General features: G+C 45.3%; 1 protein-coding gene across 3 annotated transcripts; it reads left to right on the forward strand.

The window, feature by feature from the left end:
• Positions 1–843: 843 nt before the first annotated feature.
• Positions 844–21,136, forward strand: cxxc1a (CXXC finger protein 1a). Of its 3 annotated transcripts, none has more exons than XM_075475520.1 (14): positions 844–1,090; positions 1,796–1,977; positions 2,062–2,162; positions 2,620–2,774; positions 4,944–5,114; positions 12,713–12,892; positions 12,959–13,066; positions 13,207–13,421; positions 18,258–18,465; positions 18,540–18,650; positions 19,144–19,193; positions 19,312–19,408; positions 19,495–19,647; positions 20,594–21,136. In XM_075475520.1, exons 1-14 carry the CDS (start codon positions 1,088–1,090, stop codon positions 20,738–20,740), a joined length of 1,881 nt encoding a protein of 626 aa, XP_075331635.1. In that variant the 5' UTR covers positions 844–1,087; the 3' UTR covers positions 20,741–21,136. The 3 variants fall into 3 exon arrangements, with proteins under 3 accessions (XP_075331635.1, XP_075331634.1, XP_075331636.1); XM_075475519.1 differs by having other exon boundaries at positions 845–1,090; positions 13,204–13,421; XM_075475521.1 differs by having other exon boundaries at positions 847–1,090; positions 4,959–5,114; positions 13,204–13,421.
• Positions 21,137–23,024: the final 1,888 nt, after the last annotated feature.

The following is a 23,024-nucleotide window of genomic DNA, read 5'->3' on the forward strand; positions in this document are numbered from 1 at the left end:
TCAGGTTCTGATTCTGGTTCTGGTTCTGGTTCAGTTTCAGGTTCAGTTTCAGGTTCAGGTTCAGGTTCAGGTTCAGGTTCAGGTTCAGGTTCAGTTTCAGGTTCAGGTTCAGGTTCTGATTCTGGTTCTGGTTCTGGTTCAGTTTCAGGTTCAGGTTCAGGTTCTGGTTCTGGTTCAGGTTCTGGTTCTGGTTCTGGTTCTGGTTCTGGTTCAGGTTCTGGTTCTGGTTCAGTTTCAGGTTCAGGTTCAGGTTCAGGTTCTGATTCTGGTTCTGGTTCTGGTTCAGTTTCAGGTTCAGGTTCAGGTTCTGGTTCTGGTTCAGGTTCTGGTTCTGGTTCTGGTTCTGGTTCTGGTTCTGGTTCAGGTTCAGTTTCAGGTTCAGGTTCAGGTTCAGGTTCAGGTTCAGGTTCAGTTTCAGGTTCAGGTTCAGGTTCTGATTCTGGTTCTGGTTCTGGTTCTGGTTCAGTTTCAGGTTCAGGTTCAGGTTCCGGTTCCGGTTCTGGTTCTGGTTTAGGTTTAGGTTCAGGTTCAGGTTCCGGTTCTGGTTCTGGTTCTGGTTCTGGTTTAGGTTTAGGTTCAGGTTCAGTTTCAGGTTCAGGTTCCGGTTCCGGTTCCGGTTCTGGTTCTGGTTTAGGTTTAGGTTCAGGTTCAGTTTCAGGTTCAGGTTCAGGTTCTGATTCTGGTTCTGGTTCTGGTTCAGTTTCAGGTTCAGGTTCAGGTTCCGGTTCCGGTTCTGGTTCTGGTTTAGGTTTAGGTTCCGGTTCAGGTTCAGGTTCAGGTTCAGGTTCAGGTTCAGGTTCTGTTTTTGGTTCTGGTTCTGGTTCATGAGTGGGTTTATAAAACCAAATATTGTTTTTAATCCTGATGATAACGGTGATGATGCAGTGCATGTTCCCGGCCAGCAGGGGGCGACAAAACGCTTCGCTGTCGCTTCGTTCTGAAATCTGCAGAAGAAGAAGAAGAAGAAGATGGAGCGAAAACAAAGAGATTCATGCAGATTTTGGTGAAACAGAGAAAGTAGCCGGACCGTGCGGTTCGACCGGAGGGCGGACTCTTCTTCTTCTTCTGTGGATCCCCGCCGCGTCTCATGGTGAGTCCGCTATCCGTCTCTCAGGTCTCACCGACGGACAGAAAACGCTCCTCCATCCCGCATCCCTCCATCCAGCGGCAGAGGTAGCGCCGAATCCAAAACCCGTGGGAAAATGAACGGAGTCTGGTGAGACGGTGCGGGAATGAATCGCTGAACCAGCTCCCAGCTAAGAAGCAGTAGAAATAAGATCCCGTTTCCATCAACACACTCAGGGCTGCCAGGCTGGTTCGGATCCGTTTCGGATCCGGTTCGGAGCCGGTTCGGAGCCGGTTCGGGTCTAACAGATCCAAGTGAAGTGGATTTGGTTTTTAAACTTGTCTGATGGGGAACAAAAAGAGAAGGACAGATGTTGGGTCCAGGTCAGGGTCTGGGTCTTTATCCTGTTCTGATGTGGTCTGGGTCTGGTTCTGGTCTGGGTCTGGATCCTGACCCTGTTCTGATGTGGTCTGGGTCTGGATCCTGACCCTGTTCTGATGTGGTCTGGGTCTGGATCCTGACCCTGTTCTGATGTGGTCTGGGTCTGGATCCTGACCCTGTTCTGATGTGGTCTGGAATAGAAAAACTGAACCAGGCTTTAATTTTAAAATGATTTTTCCTTGAAAGTCTTCCTAATCTTTGTGTTTCTGCTGTTTGTTTTTGTTTTGTTTTGTTTTGTTTGTTTGTTTGTTTGTTTGTTTTGTTTGTTTGTTTTTGTTGTTTGTTTAGTCTGAGGAGGCAGCAGGAGTTCGGGGCTGCCTGGAGGAGGAGGAGGAAGAACCAGGGTTGGAGGGAGATGAGGAAGAGGAAGAGGAAGAAGAAGAGGAAGAAGAAGAAGATGTTGCTAAGAAACGCCCCAGTGCTCCAGTTTACTGCGTCTGCAGGAAGCCAGATATCAACTGCTTCATGATGTAAAAAACTTTATTGAACTGTAAACAGTAAACAAACAAACAAACAAAACTGATGCCACTAACTCGCCGTTTTCCGTCTGTCAGAGGCTGCGATAGCTGCACAGAGTGGTTTCATGGGAACTGTATCGGAGTGTCAGAGAAAGCAGCCAAAGCCATCAGAGTGTGGTACTGTCCATCCTGCAGAGGTCAGTTCCTCAGTGTCCCAGTAAGTGTTAGCACATAAGATTTAGCTAGCTGTTAGCTGTGAGTTAGCTAATGGATGGAAGGGTTAGTTGTAAGTTAGCTGTTAGTTGTAAGTTAGCTGTTAGTTGTGAGTTAGCGGTTAGTTGTAAGTTAGCTGTTAGTTGTAAGTTAGCTGTTAGTTGTGAGTTAGCGGTTAGTTGTGAGTTAGCGGTTAGTTGTAAGTTAGCGGTTAGTTGTGAGTTAGCGGTTAGTTGTAAGTTAGCTGTTAGTTGTGAGTTAGCGGTTAGTTGTAAGTTAGCTGTTAGTTGTAAGTTAGCTGTTAGTTGTGAGTTAGCGGTTAGTTGTAAGTTAGCTGTTAGTTGTAAGTTAGCTGTTAGCTGAAGGTGAGCTGTGATTTAGCTTTGATTTATCTGTGTTAGTTGTTAGCTGCGTGCTAGTTGTTTGTTTTGTCATCTGCAGCCAAAGACTCGTCTCTGGAGATTAAATACCGTCAGAAGAAGACGAAAGAGAAGGATGGCAAAGAGGCTGAGTCAGAGAGAGAGAGAGAAGACAAAACTGATGGAGAAAGAAGCTCCACCCCCCAGGCCAAGATTGACAGAAGGCGGGGCTCACAGGTAACCAAGACACTGCACTGATAGGGGGCGGGGCTCACAGGTAACCAAGACACTGCACTGATAGGGGGCGGGGCTCACAGGTAACCAAGACACTGCACTGATAGGGGGCGGGGCTCACAGGTAACCAAGACACTGCACTGATAGGGGGCGGGGCTCACAGGTAACCAAGACACTGCACTGATAGGGGGCGGGGCTCACAGGTAACAGAGACACCGCACTGATAGGGGGCGGGGCTCACAGGTAACAGAGACACTGCACTGATAGGGGGCGGGGCTCATAGGTAACAGAGACACCGCACTGATAGGAGGCGGGGCTCACAGGTAACCAAGACACAGCACTGATAGGGGGCGGGGCTCACAGGTAACCAAGACACTGCACTGATAGGGGGCGGGGCTCACAGGTAACAGAGACACTGCACTGATAGGGGGCGGGGCTCACAGGTAACAGAGACACCGGACTGATAGGGGGCGGGGCTCACAGGTAACAGAGACGCTGCACTGATAGGGGGCGGGGCTCACAGGTAACCAAGACACTGCACTGATAGGGGGCGGGGCTCACAGGTAACCAAGACACAGCACTGATAGGGGGCGGGGCTCACAGGTAACAGAGACGCTGCACTGATAGGGGGCGGGGCTCACAGGTAACAGAGACACTGCACTGATAGGGGGCGGGGCTCACAGGTAACAGAGACGCTGCACTGATAGGGGGCGGGGCTCACAGGTAACAGAGACACTGCACTGATAGGGGGCGGGGCTCATAGGTAACAGAGACACCGCACTGATAGGGGGCGGGGCTCACAGGTAACAGAGACGCTACACTGATAGGGGGCGGGGCTCACAGGTAACAGAGACACCGCACTGATAGGGGGCGGGGCTCACAGGTAACAGAGACACCGGACTGATAGGGGGCGGGGCTCACAGGTAACCAAGACACTGCACTGATAGGGGGCGGGGCTCACAGGTAACAGAGAAACTGCACTGATAGGGGGCGGGGCTCACAGGTAACAGAGACGCTGCACTGATAGGGGGCGGGGCTCACAGGTAACAGAGAAACTGCACTGTTAGGGGGCGGGGCTCATAGGTAACAGAGACACCGCACTGATAGGGGGCGGGGCTCATAGGTAACAGAAACACCGCACTGATAGGGGGCGGGGCTCACAGGTAACAGAGACACTGCACTGATAGGGGGCGGGGCTCACAGGTAAAGGAGACACTGCACTGATAGGGGGCGGGGCTCATAGGTAACAGAGACATTGCACTGATAGGGGGCGGGGCTCATAGGTAACAGAGACACCGCACTGATAGGGGGCGGGGCTCACAGGAAACAGAGACACTGCACTGATAGGGGGCGGGGCTCACAGGAAACAGAGACACTGCACTGATAGGGGGCGGGGCTCACAGGTAAAGGAGACACTGCACTGATAGGGGGCGGGGCTCATAGGTAACAGAGACATTGCACTGATAGGGGGCGGGGCTCATAGGTAACAGAGACACCGCACTGATAGGGGGCGGGGCTCACAGGTAACAGAGACACCGCACTGATAGGGGGCGGGGCTCATAGGTAACAGAGACACCGCACTGATAGGGGGCGGGGCTCATAGGTAACAGAGACACCGCACTGATAGGGGGCGGGGCTCACAGGTAACAGAGAGACTGCACTGATAGGGGGCGGGGCTCATAGGTAACAGAGACACCGCACTGATAGGGGGCGGGGCTCACAGGTAACAGAGACACCGCACTGATAGGGGGCGGGGCTCACAGGTAACAGAGAGACTGCACTGATAGGGGGCGGGGCTCACAGGTAACAGAGAGACTGCACTGATAGGGGGCGGGGCTCATAGGTAACAGAGACACCGCACTGATAGGGGGCGGGGCTCACAGGTAACAGAGACACCGCACTGATAGGGGGCGGGGCTCACAGGTAACAGAGAGACCGCACTGATAGGGGGCGGGGCTCATAGGTAACAGAGACACCGCACTGATAGGGGGCGGGGCTCATAGGTAACAGAGACATTGCACTGATAGGGGGCGGGGCTCACAGGTAACAGAGACACCGCACTGATAGGGGGCGGGGCTCATAGGTAACAGAGACATTGCACTGATAGGGGGCGGGGCTCATAGGTAACAGAGACACCGCACTGATAGGGGGCGGGGCTCTCTCATATTTCAGTGCTCCCACCTGCAGATCAAGCGTTCGGCTCGGATGTGTGGCGAGTGTGACGCCTGTCTGAGGACGGAGGACTGCGCTCAGTGCGACTTCTGCAAAGACATGAAGAAGTTCGGAGGTCCCAACAAGATCCGGCAGAAGTGTCGCCTCCGGCAGTGCGAGGTCCGAGCTCGGGTATGTGATCCACTTTACTTTCAGAGACTTTACTTTCAGAGACTTTACTTTCAGAGACTTTACTTTCAGAGACTTTACTTTCAGACTTTACTTTCAGACTTTACTTTCAGAGACTTTACTTTCAGACTTTACTTTCAGACTTTACTTTCAGACTTTACTTTCAGACTTTACTTTCAGAGACTTTACTTTTAGAGACTTTACTTTCAGAGACTTTACTTTCAGACTTTACTTTCAGACTTTACTTTCAGAGACTTTACTTTTAGACTCTACTTTCAGACTTTACTTTCAGACTTTACTTTCAGAGACTTTACTTTGAGACTTTACTTTGAGACTTTACTTTCAGAGACTTTACTTTTAGACTCTACTTTCAGACTTTACTTTCAGACTTTACTTTCAGACTTTACTTTCAGAGACTTTACTTTCAGAGACTTTACTTTGAGACTTTACTTTCAGACTTTACTTTCAGAGACTTTACTTTGAGACTTTACTTTCAGACTTTACTTTCAGAGACTTTACTTTGAGACTTTACTTTTAGACTCTACTTTCAGACTTTACTTTCAGACTTTACTTTCAGAGACTACTTTCAGACTTTACTTTCAGAGACTTTACTTTGAGACTTTACTTTGAGACTTTACTTTGAGACTTTACTTTGAGACTTTACTTTCAGACTTTACTTTGAGACTTTAGTTTCAGAGACTTTACTTTGAGACTTTACTTTGAGACTTTACTTTGAGACTTTACTTTCAGAGACTTTACTTTCAGAGACTTTACTTTGAGACTTTACTTTGAGACTTTACTTTCAGACTTTACTTTCAGACTTTACTTTCAGACTTTACTTTCAGAGACTACTTTCAGACTTTACTTTCAGAGACTTTACTTTGAGACTTTACTTTGAGACTTTACTTTGAGACTTTACTTTCAGAGACTTTACTTTCAGAGACTTTACTTTGAGACTTTACTTTGAGACTTTACTTTCAGACTTTACTTTGAGACTTTAGTTTCAGAGACTTTACTTTGAGACTTTACTTTGAGACTTTACTTTGAGACTTTACTTTGAGACTTTACTTTGAGACTTTAGTTTCAGAGACTTTACTTTCAGAGACTTTACTTTCAGAGACTTTACTTTGAGACTTTACTTTGAGACTTTACTTTCAGACTTTACTTTGAGACTTTACTTTGAGACTTTACTTTCAGAGACTTTACTTTCAGAGACTTTACTTTCAGACTTTACTTTCAGACTTTACTTTCAGACTTTACTTTCAGACTTTACTTTCAGAGACTTTACTTTGAGACTTTACTTTGAGACTTTACTTTGAGACTTTACTTTGAGACTTTACTTTCAGACTTTACTTTGAGACTTTAGTTTCAGAGACTTTACTTTCAGAGACTTTACTTTGAGACTTTACTTTCAGAGACTTTACTTTGAGACTTTACTTTCAGAGACTTTACTTTCAGAGACTTTACTTTGAGACTTTACTTTCAGAGACTTTACTTTGAGACTTTACTTTGAGACTTTACTTTGAGACTTTACTTTCAGACTTTACTTTGAGACTTTACTTTCAGAGACTTTACTTTCAGAGACTTTACTTTGAGACTTTACTTTCAGAGACTTTACTTTCAGAGACTTTACTTTGAGACTTTACTTTGAGACTTTACTTTCAGACTTTACTTTGAGACTTTACTTTCAGAGACTTTACTTTCAGAGACTTTACTTTGAGACTTTACTTTGAGACTTTACTTTGAGACTTTACTTTCAGACTTTACTTTGAGACTTTACTTTCAGAGACTTTACTTTCAGAGACTTTACTTTCAGACTTTACTTTGAGACTTTAGTTTCAGAGACTTTACTTTCAGACTTTACTTTGAGACTTTACTTTCAGAGACTTTACTTTCAGAGACTTTACTTTGAGACTTTACTTTGAGACTTTACTTTCAGACTTTACTTTCAGACTTTAGTTTCAGAGACTTTACTTTCAGACTTTACTTTCAGACTTTACTTTCAGAGACTTTACTTTCAGAGACTTTACTTTCAGACTTTACTTTCAGACTTTACTTTCAGAGACTTTACTTTGAGACTTTACTTTCAGACTTTACTTTGAGACTTTACTTTCAGACTTTAGTTTCAGAGACTTTACTTTCAGAGACTTTACTTTCAGACTTTACTTTCAGACTTTACTTTCAGAGACTTTACTTTCAGACTTTACTTTCAGACTTTACTTTCAGACTTTACTTTCAGACTTTACTTTCAGACTTTACTTTCAGAGACTACTTTCAGACTTTACTTTCAGAGACTACTTTGAGACTTTACTTTCAGAGACTTTACTTTCAGACTTTACTTTCAGAGACTTTACTTTCAGACTTTACTTTCAGACTTTACTTTCAGAGACTTTACTTTCAGACTTTACTTTCAGACTTTACTTTCAGACTTTACTTTCAGAGACTTTACTTTCAGAGACTTTACTTTCAGACTTTACTTTCAGAGACTTTACTTTGAGACTTTACTTTGAGACTTTACTTTGAGACTTTACTTTGAGACTTTACTTTCAGACTTTACTTTGAGACTTTAGTTTCAGAGACTTTACTTTCAGAGACTTTACTTTGAGACTTTACTTTCAGAGACTTTACTTTGAGACTTTACTTTCAGAGACTTTACTTTCAGAGACTTTACTTTGAGACTTTACTTTCAGAGACTTTACTTTGAGACTTTACTTTGAGACTTTACTTTGAGACTTTACTTTCAGACTTTACTTTGAGACTTTACTTTCAGAGACTTTACTTTCAGAGACTTTACTTTGAGACTTTACTTTCAGAGACTTTACTTTCAGAGACTTTACTTTGAGACTTTACTTTGAGACTTTACTTTGAGACTTTACTTTCAGACTTTACTTTGAGACTTTACTTTCAGAGACTTTACTTTCAGAGACTTTACTTTCAGACTTTACTTTGAGACTTTAGTTTCAGAGACTTTACTTTCAGACTTTACTTTGAGACTTTACTTTCAGAGACTTTACTTTCAGAGACTTTACTTTGAGACTTTACTTTGAGACTTTACTTTCAGACTTTACTTTGAGACTTTAGTTTCAGAGACTTTACTTTCAGACTTTACTTTCAGACTTTACTTTCAGAGACTTTACTTTCAGAGACTTTACTTTCAGACTTTACTTTCAGACTTTACTTTCAGAGACTTTACTTTCAGACTTTACTTTGAGACTTTACTTTCAGACTTTAGTTTCAGAGACTTTACTTTCAGAGACTTTACTTTCAGACTTTACTTTCAGACTTTACTTTCAGAGACTTTACTTTCAGACTTTACTTTCAGACTTTACTTTCAGACTTTACTTTCAGACTTTACTTTCAGACTTTACTTTCAGAGACTACTTTCAGACTTTACTTTCAGAGACTACTTTGAGACTTTACTTTCAGAGACTTTACTTTCAGACTTTACTTTCAGACTTTACTTTCAGAGACTTTACTTTCAGACTTTACTTTCAGACTTTACTTTCAGACTTTACTTTCAGAGACTTTACTTTCAGAGACTTTACTTTCAGACTTTACTTTCAGACTTTACTTTCAGAGACTACTTTCAGACTTTACTTTGAGACTTTACTTTGAGACTTTACTTTGAGACTTTACTTTCAGACTTTACTTTCAGACTTTACTTTCAGAGACTTTACTTTCAGACTTTACTTTCAGACTTTACTTTCAGAGACTTTACTTTCAGACTTTACTTTCAGACTTTACTTTCAGACTTTACTTTCAGAGACTTTACTTTCAGAGACTTTACTTTCAGAGACTTTACTTTCAGACTTTACTTTCAGACTTTACTTTCAGAGACTACTTTCAGACTTTACTTTCAGACTTTACTTTGAGACTTTACTTTGAGACTTTACTTTCAGACTTTACTTTCAGACTTTACTTTCAGACTTTACTTTCAGAGACTTTACTTTCAGAGACTTTACTTTCAGACTTTACTTTCAGACTTTACTTTCAGAGACTACTTTCAGACTTTACTTTCAGAGACTACTTTCAGACTTTACTTTCAGAGACTTTACTTTGAGACTTTACTTTCAGACTTTACTTTGAGACTTTACTTTGAGACTTTACTTTCAGAGACTTTACTTTCAGACTTTACTTTCAGACTTTACTTTCAGAGACTTTACTTTGAGACTTTACTTTGAGACTTTACTTTCAGACTTTACTTTCAGACTTTACTTTGAGACTTTACTTTCAGAGACTTTACTTTCAGACTTTACTTTCAGACTTTACTTTCAGACTTTACTTTCAGAGACTTTACTTTCAGACTTTACTTTCAGACTTTACTTTGAGACTTTACTTTCAGACTTTACTTTCAGACTTTACTTTCAGAGACTTTACTTTCAGACTTTACTTTCAGACTTTACTTTCAGACTTTACTTTCAGACTTTACTGTCAGACTTTACTGTCAGACTTTACTTTCAGAGACTTTACTTTCAGAGACTTTACTTTCAGACTTTACTTTCAGACTTTAGTTTCAGACTTTACTTTCAGAGACTTTACTTTCAGAGACTTTACTTTCAGACTTTACTTTCAGAGACTTTACTTTTAGAGACTTTACTTTCAGACTTTACTTTCAGAGACTTTACTTTCAGAGACTTTACTTTCAGACTTTACTTTCAGACTTTACTTTGAGACTTTACTTTCAGACTTGACTTTCAGACTTTACTTTCAGACTTTATTTTCAGAGACTTTACTTTCAGACTTTACTGTCAGACTTTACTTTCAGAGACTTTACTTTCAGACTTTACTTTCAGAGACTTTACTTTCAGACTTTATTTTCAGAGACTTTACTTTCAGAGACTTTACTTTCAGACTTTACTTTCAGACTTTACTGTCAGACTTTACTTTCAGAGACTTTACTTTCAGAGACTTTACTTTCAGACTTTACTTTCAGACTTTACTTTCAGAGACTTTACTTTCAGACTTTACTTTCAGACTTTACTTTCAGACTTTACTTTCAGAGACTTCACTTTCAGACTTTACTTTCAGACTTTACTTTCAGACTTTACTTTCAGACGTTACTTTCAGAGACTTTACTTTCAGACTTTACTTTCAGAGACTTTACTTTCAGACTTTACTTTCAGAGACTTTACTTTCAGACTTTACTTTCAGAGACTTTACTTTCAGAGACTTTACTTTCAGACTTTACTTTCAGACTTTACTTTGAGACTTTAGTTTCAGAGACTTTACTTTCAGACTTTACTTTCAGACTTTACTTTCAGACTTTACTTTCAGACTTTAGTTTCAGAGACTTTAGTTTCAGAGACTTTACTTTCAGACTTTACTTTCAGACTTTACTTTCAGAGACTTTACTTTGAGACTTTACTTTCAGACTTTACTTTCAGACTTTACTTTGAGACTTTACTTTCAGACTTTATTTTCAGAGACTTTACTTTCAGAGACTTTACTTTCAGACTTTACTTTGAGACTTTACTTTGAGACTTTACTTTCAGACTTTACTTTCAGACTTTACTTTCAGACTTTACTTTCAGACTTTACTTTCAGAGACTACTTTCAGACTTTACTTTCAGACTTTACTTTCAGAGACTACTTTGAGACTACTTTCAGAGACTTTACTTTGAGACTTTACTTTCAGACTTTACTTTCAGACTTTACTTTCAGAGACTTTACTTTCAGACTTTACTTTCAGAGACTTTACTTTCAGAGACTTTACTTTCAGACTTTACTTTCAGACTTTACTTTCAGAGACTTTACTTTCAGACTTTACTTTCAGACTTTACTTTCAGACTTTACTTTCAGACTTTACTTTCAGACTTTACTTTCAGAGACTTTACTTTCAGACTTTACTTTCAGACTTTACTTTCAGACTTTACTTTCAGAGACTTTACTTTCAGACTTTACTTTCAGACTTTACTTTCAGAGACTTTACTTTCAGACGTTACTTTCAGAGACTTTACTTTCAGACTTTACTTTCAGAGACTTTACTTTGAGACTTTACTTTGAGACTTTACTTTCAGACTTTACTTTCAGACTTTACTTTCAGACTTTACTTTCAGAGACTTTACTTTCAGACTTTACTTTCAGACTTTACTTTCAGACTTTAGTTTCAGAGACTTTACTTTCAGACTTTACTTTCAGACTTTACTTTCAGACTTTACTTTCAGAGACTTTACTTTCAGACTTTACTTTCAGACTTTACTTTCAGACTTTACTTTCAGACTTTAGTTTCAGAGACTTTACTTTCAGACTTTACTTTCAGACTTTACTTTCAGACTTTACTTTCAGACTTTACTTTCAGACTTTACTTTCAGAGACTTTACTTTCAGAGTTTACTTTCAGACTTTACTTTCAGACTTTACTTTCAGACTTTAGTTTCAGAGACTTTACTTTCAGACTTTACTTTCAGACTTTACTTTCAGACTTTACTTTCAGACTTTAGTTTCAGAGACTTTACTTTCAGACTTTACTTTCAGAGACTTTACTTTCAGACTTTACTTTCAGACTTTACTTTCAGACTTTAGTTTCAGAGACTTTAGTTTCAGAGACTTTACTTTCAGACTTTACTTTGAGACTTTACTTTGAGACTTTACTTTGAGACTTTACTTTCAGACTTTACTTTGAGACTTTACTTTCAGACTTTATTTTCAGAGACTTTACTTTCAGAGACTTTACTTTGAGACTTTACTTTGAGACTTTACTTTGAGACTTTACTTTGAGACTTTACTTTCAGACTTTACTTTCAGACTTTACTTTCAGACTTTACTTTCAGAGACTACTTTCAGACTTTACTTTCAGACTTTACTTTCAGAGACTACTTTGAGACTACTTTCAGAGACTTTACTTTGAGACTTTACTTTCAGACTTTACTTTCAGACTTTACTTTCAGAGACTTTACTTTCAGACTTTACTTTCAGACTTTACTTTCAGACTTTACTTTCAGAGACTTTACTTTCAGAGACTTTACTTTCAGAGACTTTACTTTCAGACTTTACTTTCAGACTTTACTTTCAGACTTTACTTTCAGACTTTACTTTCAGAGACTTTACTTTCAGACTTTACTTTCAGACTTTACTTTCAGACTTTACTTTCAGACTTTCAGACTTTACTTTCAGACTTTACTTTCAGAGACTTTACTTTCAGACTTTACTTTCAGACTTTACTTTCAGAGACTTTACTTTCAGACTTTACTTTCAGAGAGTTTACTTTCAGACTTTACTTCCAGACTTTACTTTTGCGGCCCAGGATACTCTCTGCTGTTAATGACTGACATGGTCGCGGCTGCACAGTTAAAAACTTGTACATGTCAAACTCTAGCGGCGTTCCAGTCACATGATTATGTTTGATGTCAAAATACTAACTGAAGCGTGTCTCACCTAAACTTGCAGCTGATACCTTGGTACCACCTCTGAGAGTTTGATGTTCGTTTAAAACTATTCAAGGTGTTCTCTTAACCTTGACATGATATTAAAATAATTCAAACAGCTGTTACAGCTGTTACTGTTGATTTGAAAACTCAAACCTGAAGATGAAAAAAGTTTTCTGCATCTTTAATGATCTGTGTGTTGCTGATGATGATGTCACTGATTGTTGTCTCCGAACAGAAGATGCTTCGGGTCAAAGACGAGGAGATGAGTCGCAGCAGCAGTAGGGGGCGTGGCCCGTCCCGGAAAGGGGCGGGGCATAACACGGAGGAGGACGAGGAAGAGGACGAGGAGGAGGGGTTCAGTGAGAGTGAGTTGGAGCTGTACGAGCAGTACAAAGCTGCCGGATACAGAGACCTGGTGAGTTCCAGCTCCCAGCCAATCAGACGGCCACTTTCTGTGGTGTGATGTCACTTCCTGTTGCAGGTGTGGCACAGCGAGGACGAGGAGGAGGACGCTCAGTCGGACTCGCTGAGGAAGAAGGCCGTCAAGGTGAAACACGTGAAGAGACGAGACAAGAAGCCGGAGAAGAAGGTGATGGAGGGCGCGTCACATGTTTGATGATGTCACCGATCCTGTCCCATGTTTGATGATGTCACCGATCCTGTCCCATGTTTGATGATGTCACCGATCCTGTCCCATGTTTGATGATGTCACCTGTCCTCCCGCAGAAGTCTGTCTCTGCCCCGAAGGAGGAGGCGAAGCCCCGGCGCCACAAAGTGAAGCAGCGCCACAAGGAGCGGGTGCGCCACAGCGAGCGGGCCGGGGAGGGCGGGGCTAAAGAGGCGGGCGGGGCTCTGAGGCAGTGTCTGGGTCCCGGCTGCATTGAACCGGCAAGGAACTCCTCCAAGTACTGCTCCGAGGACTGCGGCATGAAGCTCGCCGCCAAGTGAGTCCGACGTGGGGACAACAACGCCACACCTGTAACGCCGTCTCTGTAACGTCGTCTCTATGACGCTCTCTGTAACGCTCTCTGTAACGCCCTCTGTGACGCTCTCTGTGACGCCGTCTCTGTAACGCCGTCTCTGTAACGCCGTCTCTGTCACGCCATCTCTGTAACCCCGTCTCTGTAACGTTGTCTCTGTAACGCTCTCTGTAACGTGTCTGTAACGCTCTCTGTAACGCTCTCTGTAACGCTCTCTGTAACGCCGTCTCTGTAACGCTCTCTGTAACGCCGTCTCTGTAACGCTCTCTGTAACGCTCTCTGTAACGCCGTCTCTGTAACGCCCTCTCTGTAACGCCGTCTCTGTAACGCCCTCTCTGTAACGCCCTCTCTGTAACGCTCTCTGTAACGCTCTCTGTAACGCTCTCTGTAACGCCGTCTCTGTAACGCTCTCTGTAACGCTCTCTGTAACGCTCTCTGTAACGCCCTCTCTATAACGCCCTCTCTATAACGCTCTCTGTAACGCCGTCTCTGTAACGCCCTCTCTATAACGCTCTCTGTAACGCCGTCTCTGTAACGCCGTCTCTGTAACGCCGTCTCTGTAACGCCGTCTCTGTAACGTCGTCTCTGTAACGCTCTCTGTAACGCCCTCTCTGTAACGCCCTCTCTGTAACGTGTCTGTAACGCTCTTTGTAATGCTCTCTGTAACGTCGTCTCTGTAACGCCCTCTCTATAACGCTCTCTGTAACGCCGTCTCTGTAACGCCGTCTCTGTAACGCCGTCTCTGTAACGTTGTCTCTGTAACGCTCTCTGTAACGTGTCTGTAACGCTCTCTGTAACGCTCTCTGTAACGCTCTCTGTAACGTGTCTGTAACGCTCTCTGTAACGCTCTCTGTAACGCTCTCTGTAACGTGTCTGTAACGCTCTCTGTAACGCTCTCTGTAACGCTCTCTGTAACGCCGTCTCTGTAACGCTCTCTGTAACGCTCTCTGTAACGCCGTCTCTGTAACGCCCTCTCTGTAACGCCGTCTCTGTAACGCCCTCTCTGTAACGCCCTCTCTGTAACGCTCTCTGTAACGCTCTCTGTAACGCTCTCTGTAACGCTCTCTGTAACGCCCTCTCTGTAACGCTCTCTGTAACGCTCTCTGTAACGCTCTCTGTAACGCCCTCTCTATAACGCCCTCTCTATAACGCTCTCTGTAACGCCGTCTCTGTAACGCCCTCTCTATAACGCTCTCTGTAACGCCGTCTCTGTAACGCCGTCTCTGTAACGCCGTCTCTGTAACGCCGTCTCTGTAACGTCGTCTCTGTAACGCTCTCTGTAACGCCCTCTCTGTAACGCCCTCTCTGTAACGTGTCTGTAACGCTCTCTGTAATGCTCTCTGTAACGTCGTCTCTGTAACGCCCTCTCTATAACGCTCTCTGTAACGCCTTCTCTGTAACGCCGTCTCTGTAACGCCGTCTCTGTAACGCCGTCTCTGTAACGCTCTCTGTAACGCTCTCTGTAACGCCCTCTCTGTAACGTGTCTGTAACGCTCTCTGTAATGCTCTCTGTAACGCCGTCTCTGTAACGCCCTCTCTGTAACGTGTCTGTAACGCTCTCTGTAATGCTCTCTGTAACGCCGTCTCTGTAACGCCCTCTCTGTAACGCTCTCTGTAACGCTCTCTGTAACGCCGTCTCTGTAACGCCCTCTCTGTAACGCTCTCTGTAACGCTCTCTGTAACGCTCTCTGTAACGCTCTCTGTAACGCCGTCTCTGTAACGCTCTCTGTAACGCTCTCTGTAACGCCCTCTCTGTAACGCTCTCTGTAACGCTCTCTGTAACGTCGTCTCTGTAACAACGTCTCTGTAACACCGTCTCTGTAACGCCGTCTCTGTAACGCCCTCTCTGTAACGCTCTCTGTAACGCCCTCTCTGTAACGCTCTCTGTAACGCCCTCTCTGTAACGCTCTCTGTAACGCTCTCTGTAACGTCGTCTCTGTAATGCTCTCTGTAACAACGTCTCTGTAACACTCTCTGTAACGCCGTCTCCGTAACGCCGTCTCCGTAACGCTCTCTTTAACGCCCTCTCTGTAACGCTCTCTGTAACGCTCTCTGTAACGCCGTCTCCGTAACGCCGTCTCCGTAACGCTCTCTGTAACGCCGTCTCTTTAACGCCGTCTCTGTAACGCTCTCTGTAACGCCGTCTCTGTAACGCTCTCTGTAACGCCGTCTCCGTAACGCTCTCTGTAACGCCGTCTCTGTAACGCCGTCTCTGTAACGCCGTCTCTGTAACGCCGTCTCTGTAACGCCGTCTCTGTAACGCTCTCTGTAACGCCCTCTCTGTAACGCTCTCTGTAACGCTCTCTGTAACGCTCTCTGTAACGCTCTCTGTAACGTCGTCTCTGTAACGCCCTCTCTGTAACGCTCTCTGTAACGCTCTCTGTAACGCTCTCTGTAACGCTCTCTGTAACGCCGTCTCTGTAACGCCCTCTCTGTAACGCTCTCTGTAACGCCGTCTCTGTAACGCCCTCTCTGTAACGCTCTCTGTAACGCTCTCTGTAACGCCGTCTCTGTAACGCTCTCTGTAACGCTCTCTGTAACGCCCTCTCTGTAACGCCCTCTCTGTAACGCTCTCTGTAACGCTCTCTGTAACGCTCTCTGTAACGCTCTCTGTAACGCTCTCTGTAACGTCGTCTCTGTAACGCCCTCTCTGTAACGCTCTCTGTAACGCTCTCTGTAACGCTCTCTGTAACGCTCTCTGTAACGCCGTCTCTGTAACGCCCTCTCTGTAACGCTCTCTGTAACGCCCTCTCTGTAACGCTCTCTGTAACGCTCTCTGTAACACCGTCTCTGTAACACTCTCTGTAACGCCGTCTCCGTAACGCTCTCTTTAACGCCCTCTCTGTAACGCTCTCTGTAACGCTCTCTGTAACGCCGTCTCTGTAACGCCGTCTCCGTAACGCCGTCTCCGTAACGCTCTCTGTAACGCCGTCTCTTTAACGCCGTCTCTGTAACGCTCTCTGTAACGCCATCTCCGTAACGCTCTCTGTAACGCTCTCTGTAACGCCGTCTCTGTAACGCCGTCTCTGTAACGCCGTCTCTGTAACGCTCTCTGTAACGCCGTCTCCGTAACGCTCTCTGTAACGCCGTCTCTGTAACGCCGTCTCTGTAACGCCGTCTCTGTAACGCTCTCTGTAACGCTCTCTGTAACGCTCTCTGTAACGCCGTCTCTGTAACGCCGTCTCTGTAACGCTCTCTGTAACGCCGTCTCCGTAACGCTCTCTGTAACGCCGTCTCTGTAACGCCCTCTCTGTAACGCTCTCTGTAACGCTCTCTGTAACGCCGTCTCTGTAACGCCGTCTCTGTAACGCCGTCTCTGTAACGCCGTCTCTGTAACGCTCTCTGTAACGCTCTCTGTAACGCCGTCTCTGTAACGCCGTCTCTGTAACGCTCTCTGTAACGCTCTCTGTAACGCTCTCCGTAACGCTCTCCGTAACGCTCTCTGTAACGCCGTCTCTGTAACGCCGTCTCTGTAACGCCCTCTCTGTAACGCCCTCTCTGTAACGCCCTCTCTGTAACGCTCTCTGTAACGCCCTCTCTGTAACGCCCTCTGTAACGCCGTCTCTGTAACGCTCTCTGTAACGCCGTCTCTGTAACCCTCTCTGTAACGCTCTCTGTAACGCTCTCTGTAACGCCGTCTCTGTAACGCTCTCTGTAACGCCGTCTCTGTAACGCTCTCTGTAACGCCGTCTCTGTAACGCTCTCTGTAACGCTCTCTGTAACGCTCTCTGTAACGCCGTCTCTGTAACGCTCTCTGTAACGCTCTCTGTAACGCTCTCTGTAACGCCGTCTCTGTAACGCTCTCTGTAACGCTCTCTGTAACGCCGTCTCTGTAACGCTCTCTGTAACGCTCTCTGTAACGCTCTCTATAACGCCGTCTCTGTAACGCTCTCTGTAACAACGTCTCTGTAACACCGTCTCTGTAACACCGTCTCTGTAACGCCGTCTCTGTAACGCTCTCTGTAACGCCGTCTCTGTAACGCTCTCTGTAACGTCGTCTCTGTAATGCTCTCTGTAACACCGTCTCTGTAACACCGTCTCTGTAACACTCTCTGTAACGCCGTCTCCGTAACGCCGTCTCTGTAACGCCGTCTCTGTAACACCGTCTCTGTAACGCCGTCTCTGTAACGCTCTCTGTAACGCCGTCTCTGTAACGCTCTCTGTAACGTCGTCTCTGTAATGCTCTCTGTAACAACGTCTCTGTAACACCGTCTCTGTAACACTCTCTGTAACGCCGTCTCCGTAACGCCGTCTCTGTAACGCCGTCTCCGTAACGCTCTCTGTAACGCCGTCTCTTTAACGCCGTCTCTGTAACGCTCTCTGTAACGCCGTCTCTGTAACGCTCTCTGTAACGCCGTCTCTGTAACGCTCTCTGTAACGCCGTCTCCGTAACGCTCTCTGTAACGCCGTCTCTGTAACGCCGTCTCCGTAACGCTCTCTGTAACGCCGTCTCTGTAACGCCGTCTCTGTAACGCCGTCTCTGTAACGCTCTCTGTAACGCTCTCTGTAACGCTCTCTGTAATGCCGTCTCTGTAACGCCGTCTCTGTAACGCCGTCTCTGTAACGCCGTCTCTGTAACGCCGTCTCTGTAACGCTCTCTGTAACGCTCTCTGTAACGCTCTCTGTAACGCTCTCCGTAACGCCGTCTCTGTAACGCCGTCTCTGTAACGCCGTCTCTGTAACGCTCTCCGTAACGCTCTCCGTAACGCCGTCTCTGTAACGCCGTCTCTGTAACGCCGTCTCTGTAACGCCGTCTCTGTAACGCCGTCTCTGTAACACCATCTCTGGCTCCGCCCCCAGCCGTATCTATGAGATCCTCCCCCAGAGGATCCAGCAGTGGCAGCAGAGTCCCTGCATCGCCGAGGAGATGGGACGGCGCCAGCTGGAGCGAATCAGGAAGGAGCAGCAGGCCGCCAGGCTCCGCCTCACGCTGATGGAGAAGCGTTTCCACGAGCTCGAGGGCATCATCGCCAACGCCAAACTGCAGCAGGTCCAGGAGCACGAGGAGGTCCGAGCCGCCGGAAACCCCGAACCCTGACCCGGGTTCACGTGTTCGGTTCTAACGCCGCTTCCTGTCTGCAGGTGACCGAAGGCGACGGCGACGACACGGACCTGCAGATCTTCTGCGTGTCCTGCAGTCACCCCGTCAACCCCAAGGTGGCGCTGCGGCACATGGAGCGCTGCTACGCCAAGGTCAGAGTCCTGGTCCAGAGTCCTGATCAAGAGTCCCGACATGAAATCTCTGTCTTAGTGTGACAGGACAGGGATGATAAATCTGTGGAGGACTGAACCAGTTTCTGAACCAGTTTCTGAACCAGTTTCTGAACCAGTTTCTGAACCTGTTTCTGAACCAGTTTCTGAACCAGTTTCTGAACCAGTTTCTGAACCTGTTTCTGAACCAGTTTCTGAACCTGTTTCTGAACTTGTTTCTGAACCAGTTTCTGAACCTGTTTCTGAACCAGTTTCTGAACCAGTTTCTGAACCTGTTTCTGAACCAGTTTCTGAACTTGTTTCTGAACCAGTTTCTGAACCTGTTTCTGAACCAGTTTCTGAACCAGTTTCTGAACCTGTTTCTGAACCAGTTTCTGAACCTGTTTCTGAACCTGTTTCTGAACCTGTTTCTGAACCTGTTTCTGAACCAGTTTCTGAACCTGTTTCTGAACTTGTTTCTGTTTGTGTTCCACAGTACGAGAGTCAAACTTCTTTTGGTTCCATGTATCCAACGCGCATCGAGGGGTGAGTCTGTCCCACGTCTTCTCTGTGTCTTTGTGTCTCTGTGTCTTCGTGTCTCACGCCTCGTGTCTTCGTGTCTTCGTGTCTCCTGTTCACGCCTCGTGTCTCTCCTCTGTCTCAGCGCCACCAGGCTGTTCTGTGACGTGTACAACCCTCAGAGTAAGACGTACTGTAAGCGGCTGCAGGTTCTGTGTCCGGAACATTCCAGAGACCCAAAGGTACGGACCGTCTTCCTGTTTTAGGACTCTGAAACTGGACCCAGACCCCCTTATAGTTGACGTTTGTCGCCCCTGTTCTGGATCAGGTCCCGGCCGATGAGGTGTGCGGATGTCCGCTGGTCAAAGACGTGTTCGAGCCCACCGGAGAGTTCTGCCGGGTGTCCAAGAGGAAGTGCAACAAACACTACTGCTGGGAGAAGCTGCGGCGGGCCGAGGTGGACCTGGAGCGGGTCCGAGTGGTAACAGAGTTAAACCTTATTACCAGCCGCCACACCTGGACGCTCTGACCACTAGGGATGGGAATTAATAAGATTTTTACGATTTCCAATTCCATTTTCGATTCTGCTGAACGATTCGGTTCTTTGTCGGTTCCCTTATCGATTCTCATTTGGAGAAAAAGGACAACAAACCGGTCGATTAGCATCAACTTTGTTTAGTTTAGAAGTGACACGAGTCGTGACCTCACAAACCCAACAACGGTGAGGTCCACATTGGTCTATCCTGGCCTGGGTAATTTAACTCTTCCTGCTCTGGTGAAAGGAGAAGCTGGAGGTAGAGGTGAACTGGGGGTAGCACCACCAGCCTCTGGCTCTGAGCCAGTCAGGCTCTGTCTCTCATGATTTCATCTAAATGTAATGCCTGAGAAGGCATTCATTTAACCTTAACCGTTACTAACAGCAGCTTTTACAATCAGGCAAATGGTGCTAACATGATAGGCAGTGTTAGTTAGTTAGTTAGTTACCTGCAGTGTTAGCCGAGGACATGCTAACGTTGCTAACGCTGCTGGGTTCAGATTCACCAACGTTAGTCCGGAGCGGATCGAAAACGCGACATTCATTCATAGTTATTGCATGTTGGTAGTATTTCCTCCCTTTGGTGAAATATTCACTTTGCAAGTTGCCCTGTTGTCGTCTTTTTTAGGGATGTGTAATCAAACTTTCGAGCGTTTGTACCGCTTGGGCGCCATGTTTACTGTTGGCTGCTGGCTGCGCTGGACTCGCCACGCAACGCTGCGTGGTGACGTCATTCGCGCCCGCTGGAATCGATAAGGGAATCGTTTGCAAAATCGCCAAAACGATTCCAAGGAACTGAAACACTGGGAACCGGTTCTCAACAAGAACCGGTTCTTGATTCCCATCCCTACCGAGCACCCTGTGACCACCTGTCCCCCCGTCTGTCCCACAGTGGTACAAGCTGGACGAGCTGTTCGAGCAGGAGAGGAACCTGAGGACCGCCATGACCAACCGAGCCGGCCTGCTGGCCCTGATGTTGCACCAGACCATCCAGCACGACCCGATCACCACCGACCTGCGCTCCACCAAGGACCGGTAGAAGGTGGTCATTCACCACAGAAGCAGAACCCCTGATCGTCCCACCTGAACACATCTTTACCCACAATCCCCGGGCCAGTCAGAGACGCTCTGCGCCAGGATGAAGAAGCACTACGAGCTCAGAATAAATCACTTCCGGTCTCCTTCACAATAAGAGCTTGCGGCTGGTTACAGATTTATTTTTCAGATCTAAGCAGGAAGGTGTCTGGAAAGTGGGCGGAGCCTGTCACCTTGATTGGCTGTTCCTTCTGCATTAATGAGCCGACAACCAATCAGGGAGTGAAGTTTAACGTCCCGATGAGTCGGTTTGTGTTTTTATATTCAGTGTTATCGTTCATGTTGTTTTCTTCTTGTTGTCGTGTTTAATCTGAAGTTTCATTAAAACTGATGTTTCTGAGTTCCTGCTGATGTGGTTTTTCTGTCTGACTCGCCTTCACCTGCTTCCTCACACACCAGAGTAAGTCCTGGAGTTCCTCAGGGCTCTGTGCTCGGACCGATTCAGCTGGTTTCAAATTAAAGTAAAAAAGTTAAACCAACAAAAAGAAATGAAAATATCAGTGAGAATACTTCTTAATTCTTAAAGATCAGTGTTATTTAATCATCATCAGATCATTTTATGTTTCTTTTTGGTCTTTTTATTTTCTGTATTGTTGAATTTAAAAAAAAATAAAATAAAAAAATAGTTAATGTTTTTTCTGTAAATTTTTCCTTTAATTCTAAAAATTTACTTTGTTTATTAAAAATTCTTAAGGATTTTTTTTATTTTATAAAGCTTTTTCTTTTAACTATTTTTGTAAAGAATTTTTTAAAATTCTAAATAAAATAATAATCTGGTTCATTTTATGCGTTCCATTTCTATATTTTTGGAATTATTTCCCAACTAAATATTGATCTGAACAGTTTGAGATGGAACACCAGAGTAAGTCATGGAGTTCCTCAGGGTTCTGTGCTTGGACCGATTCTTTTCACTTTATACATGCTTCCATTAGGTAACATTATTAGACAGCATGGCATAAATTTCCATTGCTATGCTGATGATACTCAGCTGTACTTATCTATAAAACCAGATGAACCCAATAGGTTGGTCAGACTACAAGCATGTCTTAAAGACATAAAGACCTGGATGACTCAGAACTGTCTGCTTCTAAATTCAGACAAAACTGAAGTCGTTATCTTTGGACCTGAGCGCTTCAGAGAGAAACTGTCTACATAGTATATATATAGTTACTCTAGATGGTATTTCCTTGGCTTCTAGTTCTACAGTGAGGAACCTTGGAGTTATTTTTGACCAGAATCTGTCCTCTGACTCGCATATAAAACAGGTTTCTAGGACTGCCTTCTTTGATCTTCGTAATATTGTTAAAATCAGGAACATCCTGTCTCAGAGTGTCTCAAGGAATAGCCTTCAGTTATCAGGCCCCTCTCTGTGGAACCAGCTGCCAGTTTGGGAGGCAGAGCCTTCAGTTATCAGGCCCCTCTCTGTGGAACCACCTGCCAGTTTGGGAGGCAGAGCCTTCAGTTATCAGGCCCCTCTCTGTGGAACCAGCTGCCAGTTTGGGAGGCAGAGCCTTCAGTTATCAGGCCCCTCTCTGAGGAACCAGCTGCCAGTTTGGGAGGCAGAGCCTTCAGTTATCAGGCCCCTCTCTGTGGAACCAGCTGCCAGTTTGGGAGGCAGAGCCTTCAGTTATCAGGTCCCTCTCTGTGGAACCAGCTGCCAGTTTGGGAGGCAGAGCCTTCAGTTATCAGACCCCTCTCTGTGGAACCAGCTGCCAGTTTGGGAGGCAGAGCCTTCAGTTATCAGGCCCCTCTCTGTGGAACCAGCTGCCAGTTTGGGAGGCAGAGCCTTCAGTTATCAGGTCCCTCTCTGTGGAACCAGCTGCCAGTTTGGGAGGCAGAGCCTTCAGTTATCAGGCCCCTCTCTGTGGAACCAGCTGCCAGTTTGGGAGGCAGAGCCTTCAGTTATCAGGCCCCTCTCTGTGGAACCAGCTGCCAGTTTGGGAGGCAGAGCCTTCAGTTATCAGGCTCCTCTCTGTGGAACCAGCTGTCAGTTTGGGAGGCAGAGCCTTCGGTTATCAGACCCCTCTCTGTGGAACCAGCTGCCAGTTTGGGAGGCAGAGCCTTCGGTTATCAGGCTCCTCTCTGAGAGAAGTTTCAGTGAATCTGTTGGTTTCCTGAGCTGGAAACTGTTTTAATTGGCTCTGTATGAATTAACTGGATTTGATTGTATTGTGATTACAATGAATTGGACTCTAATTGGGTGAGTGCCTTGAGAGAATATTTGTTGT

Source organism: Odontesthes bonariensis, chromosome 10 (genome assembly GCF_027942865.1).
Source record: "Odontesthes bonariensis isolate fOdoBon6 chromosome 10, fOdoBon6.hap1, whole genome shotgun sequence".
Classification (NCBI taxonomy): domain Eukaryota; kingdom Metazoa; phylum Chordata; class Actinopteri; order Atheriniformes; family Atherinopsidae; genus Odontesthes; species Odontesthes bonariensis.